This window comes from Bombus flavifrons, chromosome 6 (assembly GCF_040668555.2).
Source record: "Bombus flavifrons isolate JBK064 chromosome 6, iyBomFlav1_principal, whole genome shotgun sequence".
NCBI classification, from domain to species: domain Eukaryota; kingdom Metazoa; phylum Arthropoda; class Insecta; order Hymenoptera; family Apidae; genus Bombus; species Bombus flavifrons.
The window spans coordinates 6,700,670-6,724,652 of NC_138447.1; the positions used below are offsets into that span (position 1 = coordinate 6,700,670).

The 23,983-nt window shown below is 36.0% G+C and overlaps 1 protein-coding gene across 3 annotated transcripts in view; it reads left to right on the forward strand.

Moving 5' to 3' along the window:
- nAChRalpha6 (nicotinic acetylcholine receptor alpha6) overlaps positions 1-23,983 on the forward strand; it is a 280,059-nt gene that overhangs the window by 205,076 nt on the left and 51,000 nt on the right. For 2 of the 3 annotated variants that reach the window (XM_069115136.1, XM_069115135.1), the window contains one exon: positions 14,082-14,168. The exons of the other annotated variant lie outside the window; for it this stretch is intronic. In XM_069115136.1, the coding sequence (XP_068971237.1) occupies positions 14,082-14,168 (87 nt within the window). The remainder of the gene's footprint in view (positions 1-14,081; positions 14,169-23,983) is intronic. 3 annotated transcript variants of the gene reach the window in all.

Below are 23,983 nucleotides of genomic sequence, written 5' to 3' on the forward strand. Positions count from 1 at the left end.
GACAAGCGTAACGCTAGCAAACATTGGAGCTGCTCGGCAACTGATCGAACATGTTCGACGCATAGCAATCGACGAAATTTGCTCGGAAGTTAATATTAGTCGTGGAAGAGTGGTCTCTATCGTTCGAAACGAGTTCAAGTTCCGCAAGATCACGACCACCTAAAGAGCAGTTAGGAGGTCAACTTTTCAACAGCAACGAAGTAGTAGAGCAATTCCTGTGCGATTGGCTTCTAACCCAGCCCTCCATTCCCTAGGAAACTGGAATGGAAAAATGATGAAACCAATGGCAAAAGTATATAGAGAGAAACGAAACGTAGATAGAAAAATAACTCAATTATTCTTTTTGAAACAAAACATTTGACTGAAATATAAAGTTACAAACAAAGTTCGGTTCATATTTAACTGACCCTCGTACATTGCTGTTAATTGCCTGTTGAAAGGTCCTATAGTTTGCCCATAGCCTGCCGTTTCACCCCTTGGGGGTTTAGCAAGGGATATTCCATCAGTTTATCGGAAAGCCCGTGCAAACAGTAAGTTCAATTTCATGGGCTGATACGCTCTACTTCCTTTCTAACGCGATCGGATGTTGTTTCAATTTTTCGCGTAGAAGATACGTCTAGCGATTCCATGTTGAGTTAACGTTTCAGCTCCTTTGCTTTCAACGAATCCAACGCAAGTCCATACGCGTGACTTGATCTTAATTCGAACTTGACATCACAGATGTTTATCTAATGTTATTTCTGCTAATTGATATTAATAATTGAAATTTCTAACTAATATGCTAGAGAGTTTTGGTTAGTCACGGAAGAAAACATTTCGTCAAAAATGAGAAATCTGAAATAAAAAATATTTTCACGGCTCGTAACAGAATAATACGGCTTCTGATATTATTGTAACAGGGTTTCTCTAAAAGAGCTGATAAAGTGAGAACTTTTTTGCGGCCATAAAAGAAAATGTATTCGTAGGAAAAATTAAAAATTTGTTTCCATAAGCCTCGCCTGAACGACCTTCGTGATGCGCCTTTTAAGATGAAATCGTATGCATAACGTAGAGGTGTAATTTATTTGCTGCTCAAAGCTACAGCCTGTAAGTTGAATAACGTGTAGACACTTCTGAAAGATTAGCAAAGTTTAAAGAGTTTAATTATCAAGAAATAATTCCGGTGATAATTAGCTCTACCGCTTTACTGTGAAGAAATGAATTAAAATAGATCTTTCAAGTTAATTCGGCGGTACTTGCTCGCAGCATTATGGAATTATTTTAAATATTTGAAATGTTTTTATCATGTAATCACATCGAGCGTAATTAAATTATTAACAATCATCGATTCTTCGTTTCAGTGCAGTAAATCGACGAGAAAAAGCCGAATGTTTTATTGTATTCACAAACAGAACGATCGTTATCGGGAGCAATTTATTATCCTTCGTGCAACAAGTATTCCCTTAAAAAATAATTTTACCTTTGAATAATTTTTCGCGCTCATCGCAGCAGAGAATTTCCATGCGACTACTAATCAACCTATAAATGAGCCACGAAAAACTAAGGAACCTCGTTATCTTCTACCATGCGCCGATTAAGGGAAGTATGTGACAGAAAGCGACTCGCGAATCGATCGATCTCCACGTTACTTGGCTTGTTCCTCATCTGTCCGTCCGCGACAACAATCACTCAGCGGGATAACTGCAGAGAAACAGCGGAGGAAGAAGAAGAGGAACGTTAGACAGAGATCAAGGGCTCGTTTGAAAGTGACGGCCAACGAAAAAGAAGAAATGGTCGAGGAAAATTTAATTAGAACTTAAGTGGTAGGGTAGAAGAATATGCGGGACGTACCACGAAACGGTAGCCCAAAAAAGGTCAGTCCACTGCAAATTCGTTTACGGTTTCTTTATTTTCAACGACAGTCATTTTCCTGCCAGCGGCATAGTCAGTCGCCTTTTTTCACGATCCGTCTGTGGTCGTCCTCCCTGCACAACCCGTCGCGTGTTCGTTTTCTTTCTCGATTTTTCTCTTGGTCGTATCAACCACCAGGGAAACCAGCAACCGCGAGTGCGGCCATGCTTCTGAAAATTGCTCCCAGCTGACTGAGAGCAACGACATTCCGTCCCGACGACGAACTTTCTTTCCCAGGCAATTAGCGACGCGCGTGCCGCGAAATTAGTTCCTAACGAGCAATCGACAGAATCCCCAGGTTTTTCGGAGCTGTTGATCGAGAAGAGGGAAATTTCCGTAATGATTGTTAACGAGCATCGAATTCACTATCAATTAGAGTTCTGCTGATTTATTCGAGTGTCCAAGATGGGGACGAGTTGTTCTGTCACAGAGATGGTAAATAGTTTGTTCGTCGACGGATGCTGTTGGGGAAAGATTCAGCTACTCGTCGAGTTAGCAACATCGCGACCGAAGGATTATCGAATGAAAGGTATTTTGTGGCAATCGTCTTTGAAGATTATTCGTTGCACTTTCTTAGGTCTGTCGTGAGTGTAGAGATCAGAATCCCTAGAATCGTTTTCACTCTAACTTATAATATTGGTTTCATTAATCAAGTAATATCTTTATGGTGAATCGTAAAAGTGTTTCATCTCTGTCTCCTGAAGCAGATACGTAAGTTGTCATAGTTTTGTTAAAATATTATATTTACGTAAAACAATATCAGCTATCGTTTCGATACTCTGCCTCGTTTCCAAAGCCACTAACCAAACGTCATTTCCTACTAATTGCTCTGTTTAATTCATCGATTTCCATCAAATCCTTCGTCCATTTCTTTACAAAATCAATTTCCATTTATTCGGAAAAGGGAAGGAAGCAATAAAATAAGAAGAAATGGTATTAATTTTAACGTCGCTAGAGGAATTTTCCTAATTAAAAGAGAAAAAACCCACGGTTGGTCAGTCCTCGCCAAAATCACATGCAAAGTATAATGACGTGGCATTTCCATTACGATTGAAATTTTCCTGGCTCGACAGGAAAGTGTTGCGCTACATATGACCAAGGTTCAACGGTCTTTTTGGTCCCTATTATTCGGCAATCACACGCCATTATTTTCCGCAATCGACGTTGGTCCCGGCTGGAACAACAAGCCGCAGTCGCATCGCGACATTTGGAATGGCAAAATGGAAATAAATCGAGACAGGATTTCCGATAACTGCATCCACGGTGTCGCGTTACGATAAACAGAATCGTCGATTTTTCAACAGAAAACGACAGTCCAAGTGGACTTCTCGGCCGTTGCTTCAAAGGAACGAATAATTTCTCGATTATCGTTATGGCAGCTGTCCCAGGCAATTAATGTTATCCCGCAGAAATATCCCGTTCGCGTACCTGTTATCGGAAAACGAAATCTTCTTCGGTGAAACGTTCAGAAAAATGGTTGGTAAGGGAATCGATTTCCTGTTGGATGTTTTTCTCTGATTTTCTCCATTTTTCTTTGTGCTGCTTCCTCCTCCTTTCTCTTTTTTTCTGTTTTCCATGCTGTCTCTTTTTTTCCTATCTTGTGCCCAGTCACCTTCAATACCTCGCAGCGAAATCGAGAATCCATTCTGTTAGTCCTCAACGTGCCTTTCAGTGGCGTTTTCAAAGGTAGATCACTTTAACGAGAATAAGTAACAAAGCCAATTTCGAAAACTGCATCGAGAACGTCGAGAAACTAATTAACTTCCTTTCTCGTGTTCCTGCTTTTAAGCGTGACATTCGTATCGACTTCGGAAGGCCGTATTTTTCCAACTCCAAACAAATTTTTCGTCAAAATCGTCAGCTCGTGCTGACGTCGAACGTGCTAACGATCGCGTAGAAGCGAAATTGCTCGAAATTCGTGGCTCGAATCTCTTGTCAGTTTCGTCGGTTACCGGGATTCGATCGGTCATAGCGTGGAAGTGGGGCGACGCGAAAAATTCGTAATCACCCGCCGCATCGTTTATCTCCTCTGTGCGCAACATTCCATTTACTTCTTACGGCGATCCATTTATTAATTCGACACCGGTGGTCGACCCAGTTCTCCGCTTAAACGCGAAAGCCCGATGGAATAATGCATAAATGCCGGCAAGAAAATGGCGTCAGGTGGAAAAAGCTGATACACGAGCGACTGGCCCGGGACGCCTTTACGCTGATATTTTTTTGAGCGGCTTGAACAAGCGGCTCGATCAACGACACGCCATGCAAATTTATGCGAAAACTTGCTGCTAGCGTGGAACAGTCGACTCGGAAGGCAGGCCATCAGCAGCGAGCTTTTACGCGAACCTTGATAGCGAACCTTTACCGTGTATACTTGCGTATGCATCAGCCTGCTGCGTGACACTCGTAGTGCACAATATTATATTTATGCCAATAAGTTGACTTTTTTTCCAATTCTAAATGGTTTTTTGTCTCGCCAGGAAAGCGGAGGAAAAAAGCGATTCAATATTATATATTAAATTATCAGAGTAAAATATATAGATATATACGTACTAGTTTTATCTTTCCTGATTCGCTAACTCGTTAATAGTCGAAACATCGTAAATGCATATTTTGAGTAACGCGGATTCTCAGCTCTGATATATTAATTTGAAAAGAAAAGAATCTTGCTTTGTATAGGTACCTTATTTCGTTGCTTAAAACGTTTTGTATCTTCTTTGATCTTCCTCATCTTCTGGAATCGTTTCTACTTGAGAGCAAAACTTTTCTGTTTCAACACTATCAATTTCTTCCATTAGTTCCGTTTTTTTTTATTTTTTCTTTTTCTCTCTTCCCTCTAAAATTAATTACACATTTTTTACGGCATATTTCGTTACTGAATACCGACGACACGTTTGAAAATTTCCATCAGCAATTACATTTTTACTTGAAGCAGGTGGAAGTTTTAGTTGAAACTTTAATGGACGAACGAGTGGAACTATGCGGATTGAAACTGGAGCAATTAACCACTGTATGATACCATATGAAATGAATCGAACAAAGAGCATCTTTTTACCTAATGGTCTTATCGCGATCGTTTCAGTTACACGTTCCTTCGTTAATCTTTCTTTTGTTTCATTAAGTGCGCTTTTTATCAATAATCCTCTTGCAGTCCTTTAACAAGGAACTAAACAAGCAAATAGATGCTCGTGTCGCGAAGAAACGATTGTAAGATACCGTACAGCTGACAATTATCAAAATAACATACATATTGCCTATTGCTAAGTACCACTAATGCTAACTACCTTTCTGTACGCTTCTGCACTTTTAAATTCTACACTTCTCAAATAAGGAGAATAGCAGTGCATAGGGCAAACTTTTATAAAATTGTTTTTAAGCGCAAAATATAGGAAGAAAGACTATTCTAATATCACATTGACGATTTTCGTTTGACGATTTTTATTTCAAAATTCATTTCAATTTTAAGGTATGTCTTTAATCCGACGCAGAAACGTCATATGAATATCCGAAGTTCTCTGATTTTTCCGCTTACTTGATTCGACCAACTCTTCTTATATGTGTGTACACTGTACACGCTGTTTACGTAATGTTCAACATTAGAAATTTCAATTTCCATCGTAGTTCAGGGCCCACGATATTGAATCTGGAGATTCGAGCCGGACGCACCGACATCGACCGATAGAAAAACTTTTCGAAATATCGGAAATGCTACGGTACAAGCGACTGCGAATGAAACGCGACCAAACCATAAAGATTTATCTGTAATAAAACAGAACTCGAAGCTGCAGTTGACACGACTATCGCATCTTTATACGGAGAAATAAATTTACAAAATTTTTTAAATAGCAAGAAACCTCGTTTTCTTAATTCAATTAGGAAAATAGCGTACGTTTGTATATCGTGTAATTTTGCTTCTTTTACTGACTACATTTCATTTGTACCTTTTTCGTTGTTTTCTACGATCGCATTTAAATCGTTGTTGATTGTACGAGAAAGGAATAATTTTGTAAGTAGAGGAGTAATTTTACGAAAAATTTAACCCTCCGCGCGGTCCTTTTACATTGATATAATTGAACACAATTACATTTCAGTGGACGTACTCGATGCAGTTTAAACGTAATTAGAAAATCGAGTTCTTAATCGTCAGGAGTTCGAGCACAAAATTGAAGAGATTAAATTTCGCGACCATTAACGAGCGGTAACCAGAAGAAATTTACTTCGAGCGAAAGGCCGAGACGCGAAGTTCCTTCGACGAAAGTATTACAGTCCGTCGCGTCGTTCGAGGAAAATGTCCGAGGGAGTTGCTGCTGCCTTTCGCAGGTCTATTCACATGGAAGTTATTTGCTTATTTCTTGCAGAACAGTTGAACGACACAAGGTTGGCAAACTTATTCGGATCCATCGACTGCGATGCTCGATGCTTCCGTCTTTTCATTCTTTTTATAACAAGAGATTGAATTATTTCGCATCGCAGATTGTTGAGAAATTTCATGTTTAGAAATCGATAAAGTTGTTTTTCCCAAACAACTACGGAATATAATTAATTTGTCGAAAATATTATTAATCACGCAAGGAAATAATAGCACATATATATATAGGATTTATACGAGGAACTAGAAAATGAGTTATAAATAACAAGCAACAATTGTGGTAGTAAATTGGAAAAGTAAATACAGAAACTGGTTGACAATGTTCACACTTAAGACAATTTTGAATTTGTTTTAAGCGTGTCCGATACGAGGGAAACATTTTTATAGTTCGACTTGAAAGAAGTTGACACGAATAATCCGCATTCCTATAATCGTTCAAAAATAGCAAGACAAATTCAAACAAACAACGTTGTAGCTGTAAATTAACCTTAAATAGTCGCCATCTGTAGCTACGGTAGCTGTGCCTATGTATGTCACGTATGCTGACAGCAGTTTCAACTATCAAGCTCAAAGTTCAATATCGAAAACGCCTTATCAGAACTCGTAGTTTCCCGCTGGGAGGAAAACATATCCGCGGAGTGAGACTACCCAAAGTTGAAGACGAGTTTTCGTCGTCGTGTAACTGTTCTTTCTCTGCGGCAGGATGTGTAAATCCCCATTCGAATTTCTGAACAGGTCGCCAAGTAGTTTCTGCGCCAGTTCGTGCATACGTCTAACGCGACGTATGGCGCATGTCAAGTTCAGAACTGCTGACAAGGTTATATTTAGATTGAAACAAACCCTTAGAGCATGCTTCCGGACGGCCAAGCAATTCTAGAACTCCCGGGACTCCTGAATTCTAGGATTCTTTAAGAGTATAAACTTCGCATTCTATTAAATTATACTACATTTTCATCCGACTACACTGATACCTTGAACCCTGAGACACCCTGTGCATTTTCATCGCTATTCTCCATTTGGTATTTGAACTATTTTCTGCGTCAAGTCGAGATAACGAGTTTGAAGTCTCCTCAAATTGCATTCCTCCGATCGTAAATCCTCGGTTCTTTTTCAATCAACTATTTTCTTATCTTCCCGTAATCCGGTCGCTGTTTAATGCTGCCCTAACTCGTAGTCGATTTCAAAGCGTTCCTAGATAGTTTCAGAAGCACCCAGCGATAACAGTCGTTTGCGAACTGCAAATAACGCTCGCCGAATCGATTCTAACGACCCTGGCCGCAGGCGTGTCTAGTTGATACGTGAGAACTACGTTCCTCCTTTAAACGCTATATTTCCGACGAAGGAGCAGCGTTCGATTCCCTGTTTTGATGAAACCCTCGATGTAGTAGAATGTCGTTTAAACGTTTCCATTTAGATGTTCCATAACGGGGTCATTCTTCGAAGCGAAGGATGTGTTCTCTGACCTCTCTAATTTGAATTGAAGATGACGTACAAGTACCCACTTCAATTATACGTGCTCTGCAACCGAGATGCTCTACTACAAGGATTAGGGATAACAAAGAAGAACTAGAGGTAGACAAGCGATTAAGAAAATGTCAAAGTCCCGCAACCGTAATTAATAGTTAATTTCTCTTAATTATCGTTTCAAACGGGTAACAGACTATTTCAGGTTATTACCGACTCTGGACAACTGTACGTGACAACGGCTTGCTCGTAAACATTATACGTATTTCACTGAGACTCTCGAAACGAACGGCGTTTCGAGTAACATTCGACGCGATGCGCTCGATTGCACGCGCCAACTTGCCAACTTTCTGATTAGGTAATGGATGCGGTTAGCAGAAGTTCAGAATGAACTTGAAATTAATCACGTGCATAAGCATGCGTGCGAGCTTTTCTAATTACTCAGCCACTCCAGATACCCGCGAAACCTATTTCTTTGTCATTTCCATTCGGAGCCACGTGTTTGTCAGTCGAAGACATTCTACACGCCTGTTCCCAACTTTCCTTTGTTTCAATTTATAAGCAAATGGTAGGAGGCTATGTTCGACAAACCTTCAAACAACTGATTATAATTGGTGTTGATACAAAGTTCGTTTCGCTATTTAGGGAGAAAATATTTAGATTTTGTTGATTAAACGACGAAAGGAAAATATTCCAATTTAAGGTGCATTTATGAAAAAGGAAATATCGAGTATTATAATTTCGATTATCAAACTTTAGAGCATAGGTGGATGAGTTTTCAGATTGAATGTAATTCTTTGTCGACGTTGTGATCGAGTTTGACTCGAAGAAACTTATTCTTCAGAACTGCGTTTCGGTAGAACGCAGCGAAATCATATTTCGCCACAACTCTGATTGTTGCCTAGCATAATAATCCGCAAACGTTCCACAGGCGATGAAAATATTTCAGCCACCGTGGATTACATTGGCGAATTCGATTTTACCGAATGGCGAGTATTTTATTGCATTTTACAGCGGCCATGCTTCATGACACCAGGGACCGGTGTCACGTATAAATTTAAATTCCATCGACGTAATGTCCACGGTTATATAAATCGCGGTATACGGCGCAACGCCGCTTCAAAAAATCATAATAATCGGAAATTTAATTCTCAGCGTCTACGCGCGTGCACACACACACGATTTAATATTTTTCTCACATTGGTTTTCAATCGCACGAAGCAACCAGAAACGCGATCTCGAGTCGCAGATCGTAGCAGGTAAATCGCAAAGCAACAAGAAACGAAGATAAGAAACAGAGAGAAAAATATAGGATGTTTCAGAACCATAGACCGATCAACTAGGAAATGCTAGAGGATGACAGAAACATACCCCTGTCTGTGAGATATATTTATTTTTCTTTCCAATAACGAAGCTTTGAAGATACAGGTTTTGAGTGCCTGCTGATGACCGATCAGCCATGCAGGCATTCTATTTCTTCGGTCGCGTCCATAAAAATATAAATCTGCACAAACATTCGCAGTTTATCAATGACGTTAGGTACATACTTTGGAATTCAAATGCTAGAACGAAAGTACATTCTTCGATGTATAACTGATTGCACATCAGCAGGCGCAAGAAACCTGTGTCTTTACAGCTTCGTAACTAAATAACAAGACAAGACGAGGTACGAAAGCTGTTTCTTTTGCCATCTTCTACCATCTCCTGCTTGACTGGTCTGTAGTTCTGAAACACCCTGTATAAGACACCTAATCAATCGTACTAATATCTGAACAAGAAGGGAATAACGAACGCCAGCTCGGGGAATGTTCGTTTATCTGCGATACTTGAAGAGTCGTTGAAGGTACAGCTATAATGCAAGTTGTAAGCTGAAAGGAAGCAGAGATTAGCTGGAACGATTTCGCTGGCCGTTCTGTACCAGTTTTCATCGGGAGGCGGTGTAATTGAATTAATAAAACGGCGCTTAGGATTACGCTGGCACGAGTGCACAATCACACGGATGGATTCTTTCAAGCCTCGTGCACAGCTCTCGATGTACTTATTTGACTCTCGAGTCACGTTTAATGCGGTGAATCGTCATTTTTCATCTCGTCCAAGAAACTTTGTGGAGACACATTCGCAGTATCCGATGAAAAATTGAAACGTCTTCGGATCAATGGAAACGACACTGAATCGCTTTAATCATCAGCCGTACGATAATCGCGATGTATCAACGGAATCAGAACTGTTTAATCAGTTTACGTGTTAACCGATTCGGTATTTATTCGGTGGCGATCGGTGCAATTGCAACACAAAGCATTGTTTGATTAAATTATATCGAGGGATAGTTTCGAACCTGGCAGGTATCATCACGCGTGGGTTCGGGAATTTGCGGAAACATCGATTCATTGCGTTATTGATAAAAGCGGTTTGATTCGGATTCGGTTACCCGACTATTCCAAAGCCGAATTTACGCTGTTTCGTTTTGCAGGAACACGGCGGATGAACGCAGCTTTCATCAGTCGTGTTCCTCCAAAGTGAAACAGTGTGAATTCGGCTTAAGTTATGAAAGACAATTTAAATACTATTACGATCTGTGCAAAGTTAATAATAATTTATATAATTAAATGTATAAATTACCATATAATACAACGTTTTTCCTTACCTTCGTTATTGAAGAAATAACTAATCGCTACATCGGATCTTGCAAAATTATCTTATAAAACGGAAATAAACGCGCAGCACAAGAATTTAACAAAATATTTCGTTTCTTTTCAAGAAGCTAACTTTCGAAACTGAGGAATCCTTTCGTTTGAGAAGTACTTCTTGCGAATACACCGCACGCATCATCTAATTACCGAGCTCAGAATGAAAATACCCCTTTTCCGTCTCTCAACGTTCTTTTCCTTTCCTTTTTTCGTTGCTAAGGAACTTTCAACGATAACCGTGGCTACTATTCGAACTTCGTACACGTATCTACAGGCCACTCTATTCTCTTTACCTGTGATTTCTTTAACGTAGCAAATATAGGAAACACTTTTCGAGATAGATCTATAATCGTAGATTGTTGGATTATTATTATTAAAATTTTGTAGAAGTTAAAGAATTTATAAAAAATGTATATTTTACATATTTACTGTGTTTTAAACAAACGAAAGTAATATTACATTAAAGAGAAATACGAGACCTTTATGTAAAGCTATCCGACGCGATCTCCATTGAATTTCATTGCAAAATCGAAACACAAACCAAATACATATCTACTAAAACGAGATGGCACTGTGTAATTACCTGCAATGTTGACTCTCTTTATTCGATCAAAATGTATAATTTGCTGTTCGTTCCAATTCTTGTTTTCCATACCAATTACGTCTTCAGCACGGTAGACGTTACAAAGAAATTTATACCAGTACCTGCACACGTTGTAACAAAACGTTATCTGGCAAGCAATATCAAACAACCAAAATAATACGTATTGATACTCTCGGACAAAAGATCACTGTGCATGTAAAAATAAGTCAAAAATAAGGAACACGATTATTCCGCGAAAACTATTTGCAAAAATTGAGCTAAGCATTTATCGAAATCGTATTTATTTGATTTGTTAAGATTCAGATAAGTAGACGTTATTTCGTGTCGTATTTTTCAATATTCAGATATCTCACAAAACTCTATATTTATTTAAAAATTTCAGCAAAGCTTCATAAGCACACAAAATTAACGTCGACTGAGCAGCAAATAAAAACACTTTGCCCTGTAATAACATCTCGATATTTCCAACTAAGTTGTAAATCCCGTAGCAGTCGCAAATAAGCCAACGTTTTTTCGTCGATGTCGTCAACGATATTTCCTGGAATGGAGTTTACATTGGATAACGGGCATCTACATCGTCGATTCAAAGCTTCCAGTTTCAGTGAGTTTGTTAATCTGAGCAAAAATATCTATCGATAAATCGATGCCCGATGGAAAACCGACGGACCGAAACCTGTTATCTCGAATGACAGTTTGTTTTTCAGAAACTTCTGAACGACAAAACTTGTCCAATAGACGAACGCTTGCGCTGTTTCAAGAGGCGAGAAGTACTTCCCGTTGATAACAATCGTGAAACTGGACTTTGATTCCTTTATTTTGTCGCCCTCTTCCTATTCCTTTCATTCCACTCTCTCTTCATTTGATAGTCACATATTATCTTTTCTTTGCCAGAACATTTTCGTTTACCGGCATATCGTAGCTAGTTTTTATCTTTTCATAAATATGCATTGTTATTATCCTTTATCATTGTGTCAGCAACATAACGTTACCTCTTACATCTAACATTTTTATTTTTCCTGCCATTTTGCGCTCCCATTTTTTCCCCCCAATTCATTATTCAACTGCCTCCCTTTTTATAAAAAAAATACCATTTATTCTCTTTTCTTCCTTCATCTACTCCATCATTTCTTGTCTTCAACATTTCCTTCTCCCCCTCTGAGTTCGGTATTTCAAGACGTTAAATTTAGCGTAAACGCGAAGTCTGGGCAAGAAATTAAGCGGAGTGTTGATATCAAGAGTGGATTTATCGATGCGCTCATAAAAAATACTTTCGTGCTGTTCCCAACGCTTGATATTAACGTTTTTTGTACAGTATAAAATGCAGAAGTCTGAATGAAAATAGGAGCCGATGGCTGAGTAGGAAAACAATACAGCGCGTTTTCGCGCTGGAAAAAGCCGACGATTTTTCTGCTGTTTCGCGGACCGCCCCAATCCACTACCGATGTAAATGCACCATTAATTTTACACCGTACGGAACAAAGAATTGTAAAACAGTCACTGCTCGAATCACCCCTTTATTTACTACGATTAAATAGAAATTCTCTGATACCATTAGAATTTATAATTACGTCGTTCTCGCGACACTTCGAACGTTTCATACACAAAAGATATACAAAGAAATTGCAAAATGATGCTTACTCTATTCATACATAATCTTTATAGCAATAAATTCGTTCTATTGGCCACCATTTTTTAACTTAAACGAATAACAATTCAAGAAGTGGAACGTGTAAAGAACTGATGTAAAATTCTAAAATAAAGTAAAATTATTCGACCAATACAAAATATGAGAAATAAAACTATTTCAATTTCATTGTTTATAATACATACTTCTATTTCTGATTCTATCGAAGCTCCTATTTGCATTCGAATGTTTTTGCAACTACATTTCTATACATATCACGCAGTTCCACGTAAATAACTTTTTCTCGAGACGAGCAGATCTCGATCTATCACTTTTTTTCGATCATTATTTTTCAAGGAGGAAGGGAGAAACGGAAGAAAGCTCCGCCGTGGCAATATCTTCTTGCTGATAAAAATGTCACCGTGCAAATCACCGTGGCCACTGTTCGAGTTCACCCTGTTGCATAACCTTCCTCGCTAGCTACCCGCGTTATTTATTATTTAATCCATTCCTCCCGCGGGACTCGATAAACAGCGGCTGTTCCTCCGCAATAAAACTCCTACGATACTACCGTTAGACGAACTCTATTTCCGGCTACGATTCTTCTTCGTAAAATATCGGTCGATGTTGTGTCTTTTTCATTTGTCTTGTAAATAAAGTTTTCTAGACTATTCTTTATCGTCAAAGATACTGAGTTCTTTTTATGTAACTCAGCAATGTACATTGTAAAATGTATGATAAATGTATGATAGATCGATATGCAAGGACAGAAAGTATTTCTTTTCCTTTGATCAGAATTACGAATAATACGTACATAATAATAGATCAAAAGAGATTAATTTTCATTGGCTTGGTTTATAGAATATCAAAGAATTATTTCTTGCAAAAAGCTACAACTAAACGGCTATTGTATAATACTTTAATATTCCCCGAGCTGGTTAGTAGTATAACTGAGATACACGATTTCCAACTCGTGCATGCGTGAACATTGCACAACCGAAATCACCAACACTTTATCAACAAAACATCAAATAAACAAAATATATTTCAGAAAAGTTTCAAGTTTCAAGAAAGAGCGAATCCCTGAAATTTAGCTAAAAAAATTATATTCCAATTCCTTATAAAAGAGAGAACTACGAACGATACATCTTATAAAAGTAATATTACTACTTCAAAGCTCCTTCTAGTAATCCTCTTTCGACCTTAAGTATCAGTTTAAGATCAAGTAAGTTCCTGGACGGAGGACAAACACTGCGAGTTTGACTGTTTTAAAGCTGGGGATTCGCTTGAATCTTGATCCTCGAATTGTCGGTGATCTGGACGATCAGCGGATAGAATCAAGGGACGACGCTCGTGCCAATGGATGAGCACGATCGTCGGTTTACTTGCTTCGAACGCGAATACGAAATGGATCATTGAACAAGCTGGGCTCTACGACTGTTTCAGGAGTGACCATCTTGTTATCGCTGACGGTGTTCCTGAATCTCGTCGCCGAGACCCTGCCCCAGGTCTCCGACGCTATACCACTGTTAGGTACATTGAGTTTCTACAAACAAACGAGTGCCAGTGTGGATCTCTATTGTTGAGAATGGACGTACCCTTTTTTTTTTATTTGATTCCCTTTATTTTGTGTTTAGTGTGTAATGAAATTTTCATTGGAGACTTTCTTTACATAAAATTAGTTCACACACGGTATAAAACCATACAAAAAAAAAAAAAGAAATAAAGAACATTTTTTTATTTCCTTTTTTTTTTTACCTCTTTCTGGTTCTGTCCTGAACTAATTTTATAATTTCATATTAGATAGAGTATTTCTATTGAAGGGTGTTTTTAGCGCTTTTCTCTTGTTTAATGGGATTATTGTGTATCTCCTATTTTAACAATAAACAGTATTCAAAATACAATCATTGGAGTCTAATAGCCTTAAATGAAACGGTGCACTCAATATCTGGATTTCTTTGGAATATATTTATGACAACCGGCAGTTATATTTTTTGCTTTGATTATTTGCAATATCATAACAGGTATAAATATAGTCGAAATTTGTATAAAATGCCATGTTATGTTGCAACCATATATTGTTTGCAAAACAAAAAAGCATAACAAAATCATATGAGGAAATATTTATAAATAATTATCATTCTTTGAAAAACAACGCACTTTTTATTGTATGTCAACTGATTATTCTTTCATATGACTCTTTCTAAAATCGACTATAGTTTATGTGTAAAAAGCAAAAATAAAATCTGTCGAAACAAGTCAAACCAGTAACAATAAGAAAGCAATATTGTTAGACTGGAATAATCGACAACTAATAAACTGCAAGTTCTATTTAAGAAGAAAAATAAAAGGAGAAATTAACATTGATATATGTTATAACAATATATTATGCAAGAAAGAATGTAATATTATTCTCATAAAAATGGTACGATTCTTTGCAGTATTTATTATATCTAACCAAGAATATAACTTAAAATACGAACTAACCTTGAACAGTAATAAAAATTTTCTAACATTTCACTATTCAAGTTAAATTATATAAATCCCAACATAAATTAAAATACTAAATTATAACGATTGAAACTTAATTTAATTCATTTGATAATGTATTCAACGCAAAATTACGGTGACTTTGTTAGTAGAAATACTTTTCTATTATACATAACCTCAATTATGTCCAATATGACAACGATATCACTACAAAATTCTCAATTTCTTACCTTCTCTACAGCAACGTAGAGACGTTGAAGGAAATCTCTTTTCTCCAGTTTCTTCCATCTTATAATTCGGAAACTTTTGCGGCACCTTTCCTGAATTTAATTGAATAAGTTCATGTCTCGAACGGAATGATTCGACGTTTGCCTGTATATACTTACCAAAATTCCACTAACCCGGACACATTCCTGTACGTGCACCTGGTTTCATCGCGTTCTTTTTTCGCCAAGCCATTTACGTTCACAGATCCACAGATAACAACAATCCGATTAGTTTCATCTCAGTCGCGACAAGCTCGTACTACTTGCTGCATCGTTTCATCGTTTTCTTCCATGTTCGTGGCGCTGTAAAAAGTTTTTTAATTTAAATCCGCCTGTGGCAGTGCGCATGCCTAAACTGCGTTTCGAGAACTCGATATATCGGTATTTCGAGATTTTGTTAGTCGATCAGATTACGTTATTTTATTAACCCAAAGCCATAAATAGTGAACCGTTCTTTTCTTCGCATTTTGTGGTTTATTTTCTATTTACAATTGTTATAATTTCATCTTTCGTTTTAGTTTAGTAAGATGAATTAGAGCACACGTGTATACCCAGTGCAAGTTCGTGAAACTCGCGAGTTTATAACGGGTACACTATCGTTTCGTTTTATGTTCACGTGTGATGAAATGCTTGTTTTATTACTACTTTTTCTCTACTATTCGTCGCACGACAAGATGAACACGAGTCGGTTAAACGACAGGAGTTTGCTATAGTAAATCGATAATCGAATAAGTAGATATCAATAATTTTAGAGCACTTATTTACAGAAAGTATTTGGTAATGAAATCAGAGATTATCGAATATCGATTAAATTTTAAATATACTTTCGTCGGAATATATAGTACAATATTTTAATTAAAGTAACCTAAATAGACATAATAGATATAATAAACTAGAAATTGATTATTTTCTGAAACCTTCAGATATTATTTCAGGTTGATGTTTGATATGAATCCATACTAGAACATATATATATATATATATATATATATATATTTATAAATATAATACGACGGATCGATTTATATTAACCTCTTGGGTAATACTTAATTTTAGATACTTTTTCTTTTGTAAATAATAATCAACTTTTATCTGAAATACCTCGGTATATTGTAAAATTCATAGTTTCTTTCATATCCCTCATTTGAACGACTTTTGCGCAGGTTTTAAAAGATCTCTCAAGTTGCATATAATTGTATATATACAGCGCGATCTTCCAAAATCAAACGTAAGAGAAGTGCAGAACATCGATGGAGGAAATTCGATTATTTGAGTATGACGAATGGAAACAAGTCTATTGAAACTATCGAGAATGCTCGTCAATCTTCCGTTCGAGACGTTCAACTTGTTACGTATTACACCGAAACTCTATCCCAATGCAGAAACGCGCAATCGTGTGGAATTTCGACGTCTGTCGGTTCGCGTGACCCAACCGTATATATTCTTTTCTTCTTCTTTTTTTTTCTCGATCAGGCCATCCATTTAGGCTTTTATCGGCGATCGAGGTAAATTAAAATGCTCCGGTGCTTGTTCGACTTGATGTCAGGGCCTGTCTTTGTTCCGCTGTCGAATCTCGTTCCTGATTCCGAGGGTAGATGCGTCTATGCCGAAGAAATCGGCGTTTCCTTCGTCGTGGATGACACCGGCGATATTGGAACGCGGAAAATTAATTAAAAGGGAGTCAGAACAGGCTGAAGGCACACTGAAAGTGGTGAAAAGGAAGCGGGGCAATTTATCTTGAGGGACAGAGAATGGAAAGGGTGGCTGGCAAACGTTCGATAAATTCGTATTAACGAAAGATATGGACAGAAATGTCTGAATCTTTCATGTCCAGAGACTGACGAATGTCGATCTGCGAAAAATTGATAAAATTACCCTTTCGTCCTTATTATGCCTAAGGATATCGTGGTACGCGCAACAACTAGAGAAGGCTATCTCACGATATAGCAATTGACAACAGTTAAAAAACAAAACAAGTTTTTGTTAATATCGTTTGATGTTGATTGTTAAATCACGTGCTGACTTGTCACACTTATACATTGATTCGTCAACGTCAATTGCTTGACCGTAGTAAGATATGACACCTAAATCAAATCGCTTCATATTTTCAAGCTCAATGGCAAATTTAAAGCACATCTTTCTCCACCAAACAACGCAACGTTTTAACCGTAATGCTCCGCTTAGTACTACCATTTCTTTCCTCGCTGCGAGTGATTACACACTTCCTCTCGTCATTTCTTTCGCGCCACTTTTTATCATCATCATTCAATTCGTTTTCTTTCTATCTCCGGCTATTACGACACACGCCGACTATTCCTAAGGCGAATCACATTTCCGCGGTCGAGAACGAGAACTTTAATTATCGTGGCCTTTCAAGCTCCGATATCGCCGAATATTTCACGACGCTGCAGAACCCTCGAATCGTTTGGCAAATTATAAAAGCAAAGTTCGTTGGATTCCATTGATATTTTGTTGAAAAAGTATACGTATATATAATTAATCGAGATTGCGTTCCGAATATATAGTAACAAAAGTTTAAATTTTATTTTGCAAATTAGTATTGTACCAGTTTACTCTTTTAACAACGTGTTCCATTTCTTATGACAATTTACAACATTTTTATACAGTACATTATATTTATATTTTGTACATTACATACTGCAAATTTCATGAATATACGCTTACTAAGACTAAAGCAAAATAAATAAGTTATAAATGAATGAAACGATACGTTAAAGATGTATAGTTATAACTGATTGAAAATACCTTTGTTACCTCAATTTTTAAGTTGATTACATAATATTAACCAAGAGTACAATGTATGCAATATTTGAGTGAATTTTGTATATCACTCAGAATTTGTATCAATTTTCTATGAAGGAGTGCACCGTTTTATTAAAGTCACTTAAAATATTCCCAATTAAGCTGTTCAATTATGAAATGCGACTATGACATCCTTCAGAAAATCCACTAATTTCTGATTAATTGCCCATTACAATACCTTAAATGTGCGAATGTTTGTGGAAAGTGTACAAAAGGAATGCAATTGAATGCTCGACCCTTTCACTCGATTCCTTTTTCAATCGTCCCTTTTCAAGCATAATACATGATCATCAAAGATACTCAGAAATCCTTTCATCCTGACGAACATTCTCGTACAACTTGTGTTTAAGTTGGATGTTCGGAATTGAACGATTTACGTTAAAAGTTTCCATTTTGCCAACAAATTAATATCCTAGCGAACTCTATTAACCAATAAAAGAGAATTATTTGAAGACAAGGCGACTCGACATCGCAGGCCGCTGTTCTCGTAACATGAGAATAAATTCCACCACTCGTTTCTCTCCAATATTCTTTTCTCTTTTGATCCTTTACGCTTCTCTGTTCCCTACGTCCTTTCTGTTTCCAGTTGTTCTTTGTTTGTTTCCATACATGAACGACCGCGATTCCCGTTTTCTTATTTCCGTGAAACCGGCAATTGCCTGGTTTTGTGTCTCTGTCAGATGAAATAACAACGAGATACGGTTTTCAAGCTCATTATCGTTTCGAACTTGACTTGGCAATTAATATAATTATCCTTTAACACCTACCCATTCACGGTGTCAGCCAATACATTATGACGTTAAGCGATACCCAACATATTATGTCAGTGTCATCATATTATGGCAATCAATATTGGATCATATATTAGGAGACCTTCGTCCACCTTCTTAAATCGAAATTTTCTTTAAAAGAAAAAGTACTTTGCACTTCGCTTTATGCGAAATACTTTCCTTGATGTTCCGTGTTTTTTATCGTGTATTTATAACAACAAGAGACACATTTGTATACATTGTAAACACGAATTTAATAACAGAATCGTTTACGACGAGTCATTGGAGCCATGTTTTTCCTACAATGTACAAATCTCGAGTGAAGAGTGCTTGTATTTTCAGCAACGCCATTTGAATGGGAAAAATTAATTTGAGATAAAAGCGTGTATATCAATAACGTTCCAATTGTATTGAAATGCTTCTCTTCTATATTTTTGTTTAACCTGGAAACTGTGCAAACTCGAATTATCGTAACAGAAACTATTATCGACATATCGCGAAATGAGAAATTGAATTGAAATATATTATTTTCGCGGTATAAACTAGAGAAAAAAATATTTTCTACGAATATATTAAAAAACGAAAATTACTAATAAATAATTTGCAATTTTACGCGTAAATAAATTATATAGCTACAGTGTGCATGTAATGATGTGATGTAAGCGCGTACAAGCAAACGCTCAAGAATGGCGAGAAGATGAAACGAGCGATGAAATACGATGGGAAAGTCTGTCAACTCCAGAATGTAAACGTATCTCTATGTACACAGAAACAGGGATAAATTGCGAGCACTACGGGTGGACATAACTCCGAAAATAAGTCTGTTATATAAAAATAAGAATTTGTGGAAACGTTTGTTTTATCCATTGGTAGGTTCAAAAGGTTGCATTAACGTTTATTTATTGGTTTCGATCAAGAACGACGAGTGCATCACACATCGTGGGTGGATTTGAAATTTTAAATGTAGTATCGATTATTTAGTTTGTTAAATGAAATCAACGATAACATATTAGAACGATATACACATCAGTGTGACTAACTTTCTTATTATAAAATTAATTATGAGAGGGGTAGCACTATATAAGAATTATGACATCACAACATCTTAATCTATTTGGGTCTATTAAGTAATTATTAATTAATATATTAATTAAGTAATATATTTAAGTCTATTATCACTTTATTTTAGATTTTGTGTGTTTCAAAAACATCTTGAACACCCAAAATTCTTGAATACTGTTCCATGTCTATGGAATATTATCCAATAGATTTTATTGCTACACGTTACTTTAATTTTGTTGAGCAAAGCAAAATTTCGACAAAAATATGGAGAAAATAAAAAATTACTTAAAATTGAGCAAATGAAGTTTTAGACCTAAATAAGGTTTCCATTTATGCACATATTTATATTAGCTACAACAAAAACGGCAGCTATTTAAAGTTATATTATCTTTGAACTTACATTCTCAGAAGTAGAAATTGTAAAATTATTGTGCAGAAGAAATTCGCGGGTTTTGTTCAACAGCTAACACTTGCGATTGCGAGTAATACAGAGAGAAAATATGAAATCTGAATATGGAAATAATAGCAGACCTTTAATTTAAAGTTAGGAAAGAAAGAATATGTAGTTAAGGAACATATTTTTCATATTACATTTAACACTTTATCAATTCGTGTATCTTTAATTTACTTTCATACAATCATAATTAACAGTTACAATGAAGATTTGTAAATAATTATCGTTATAATAGGGAAATATTAATTTCGTTATTTTTACTTATCTATTAGAATATTATCCTATGGTTTAATTAACATATTCTACGTCATTATTATACATATGTACGTGTTCTTTTTCTTTTTTTTTTTAACTGAAATATTGCATGTAACAAATCACACATTGGCAAAATCGCTTTCGCTAGGAATGTAATTAGAACGAACAATCTATATTTGTCATAGAATGTCGTACGTGTAAATTCACGGAAACTAATTTAATGCTAAAACTAATAAATCAATAAGTTAATAAATCCTGCAACAGTTAAAAAAAAATGCACTGCAGGGTATAACATTATTAAATACTCATTAACAAATAATAAATTGTAATAATATAAATAAATCATCAAATATCAAATTAAAAATATATAACTAAATATATCAAGCCTGTAAACGTTAGAAATATCCATTGCAATACAAATAGCTTGCATTTTAATTACTATTGATTGAATAAATATCCAACTTTCCTTTCTAAATAATGAGACTCAATTTGCATTTAAAACAAGCTTCTATAAAATATCATACGCATTACATACACTCTCTCCAAAATTTGTTTACAAACGTCTGTACGCATAAATAAATAGCAATCTACGAGACAAAGGCAAAGAGCATATCAGTAAACAGACCATCTCTGTTACCTGTGATATGTGAAAAAGTATGTGCAAGCATTTGTTACCTTACTAGTCACGTTCGAACGATTTCATGTCGGTTGTCGCTAAGAACACTTCACGCTCGTTTTCTTCCTTTCGTTTTCACGTGCTCTCCTTCCGGTTTTTCCACCTCACGAAAACATGACATTTATATTTTACACGTAACTCGGCCTTGTGTCCCAACGTGATCTCGTTAGTACGACCATCGATGCCGAAAGAATCGCGCCCCTATTTTTACGATTTATCTGTCGTTTCTTTTGTTTTCCACGGTTGATTGATTCGCGCGTCGAAACGTTTATTGTAATTCTCTTGATTTCCCTGAATTCGCACCCAATGGGATTTTAGCAGCTCTTTAATAATACGTGGACGAGATTGAGGGGTTAAAAGAAATTTGAAAAATTAAAAGGAAAAATGTGTTAGCGTGATATATTATAAAATGAAATAATCTGAGAGGAATTGCTGTTTTTTGGGAAATGGATTTATTTCCTAATTGTAAGTTTCCAGATCCCAATATGTACATTAAATAAGAATTGGATTTTAATACTTTTTCAATAATATTTAAATCGTGTTAGTCATTTTCCTTGAGGAATAAGATCGAAATCTACATGGAATGGATTGATTGGAAGCTTTATAAACTACTTCGTAATAAAACTACTATTTCGTAATAAAATAATTGAATTAAACATATTTAAGCGTAATATATCTCAATTTTGTAAAGCGGTAATTTAATATATGAAAATATGTATGTATATATTAAAACAATTAATGTTTAAACCTTTGAATTAATGTTTAAACATTCAATGAAATTATTATTCATTAACAACCTACTGCAATGCAGTAATTTAATTTCAATGACAAGCATGAAGTTTCAAATCATCCGAGCTTGTACGATTGATTTTATTAATCGATGAAATTTAATTAAAATACAAAGACTAATAATCTGAAGAGTTATTTTATTTCATTACACAAAGGCTGATACCGTGTGGGTAAATTTACGAAAGATGTGTCTCTGTAACGTTAAAAATATCTTTGCAACTGGTATCGAAATCGAACGAAAACGAATCCAGGCTTTACCAGACGATTGACGGTTTATTTACTGTTGCGGCAACTTTTATTTCTATTTCCAAAGATTCAACTGTCGTTTTGCTCACCCTCTTTTGTCTCTTTTCCAGTTACGTGGCTATATATTTTCTACACATTGTCCTGCACAATGTACTCCCATACCTCACTGTTATATTTCAATCACTTGGTATATTCGTATATCTATCAACCAACATGTCACTAACATATGATATTTTTACACGAACAAATATACAAGCGCTCTGACACACTCGTTACTTATACAAAAGTACAACTTTTTAATGCAAATTTTCTGCAGCAACTGTATTTACTGTAAATATACATAAAACGTTGAAATTAATTGTTAGAGATATTAAAGTTTGTATCAGTTTTATACGTAGAAATTAATACATTGCGTGATTTATTTTAAAAAATACGACATTTGTTCGGACGAGTCTTTTTTTGAATGATATTTAAAGGTAGAAAGGTAAAGGTTGAAAGTGGACTAGAAAGTAAAAACACGGAAAATTAAAAGTACGATAAAGTGACAACGAAGGAGCAAACAAACAAGATAGGAGACATTGGTTTATTAAACTACGTGTAATAATAGTTTTAAAAAAAGACGTGAATTTGACAAATTCATATGTGTATAGAAACATTAATATGTATAAGTATTGGTACTATGCAACATGGCCTAAGAATATACTTTGTATTCCTATTCCTAAAATCTAGGAATATTATTTCATTAATTTGCAATGAAATCGGAATTTCAGTAGAGATAGGTTGAAAAATATTCGATTAAATTTCTCATTCAAATATACCTGCGTCATATTTACGAATGCACGGCAATTCATTACAAAATACATTAATAATCGATAGTAATAAAAACTTGGAAACTATAATTTTTGTTCCTCTTACAATTTTAATTAAAACTCTAAATAATTAACTTTATGATAAACAATCTTTTGAACGAACATATAATTTAGCTTTCGTATAAAAGTTCTGAAAAATTTACAGCAGATATTTCTATCATGGACACTTCTATTACGACATTATATTTTTATGATAAAATAAATGCGAGAATATATTGGCGAAGACAAATGTAGTTGTTCTTTCCTCATCAATAAATCGGAAGTTACGCTGGGAATGTTCTGTGATGCGACGAATTTTTAATTAACTAGGACATGTATATGTACGCATACACGCTCGGTACACTTCAATTGCAGTGCATTACGGTGCAATCATGTAACCACGCCCATTGTGAACTTCGAATCTAGCTAACCATTGTAACGATGCGCCACGTAGGTCATAATTCACCCCTTGGTTAACGTACAGTTAAGAAAACCATCCTAATTATTCGCCATGTATAATGAGCAGGCGGCCGTTGTAACCGGTAGTTGGCTACACGAGAACCAGTAGTCTTTTATACAATTTATAGACAGTCAAGTGAAAAATTTATGGAATTTGAAATTGTGTGAACAATCGACTGGCAGAAATACGAGATAGAGAATAATGATATG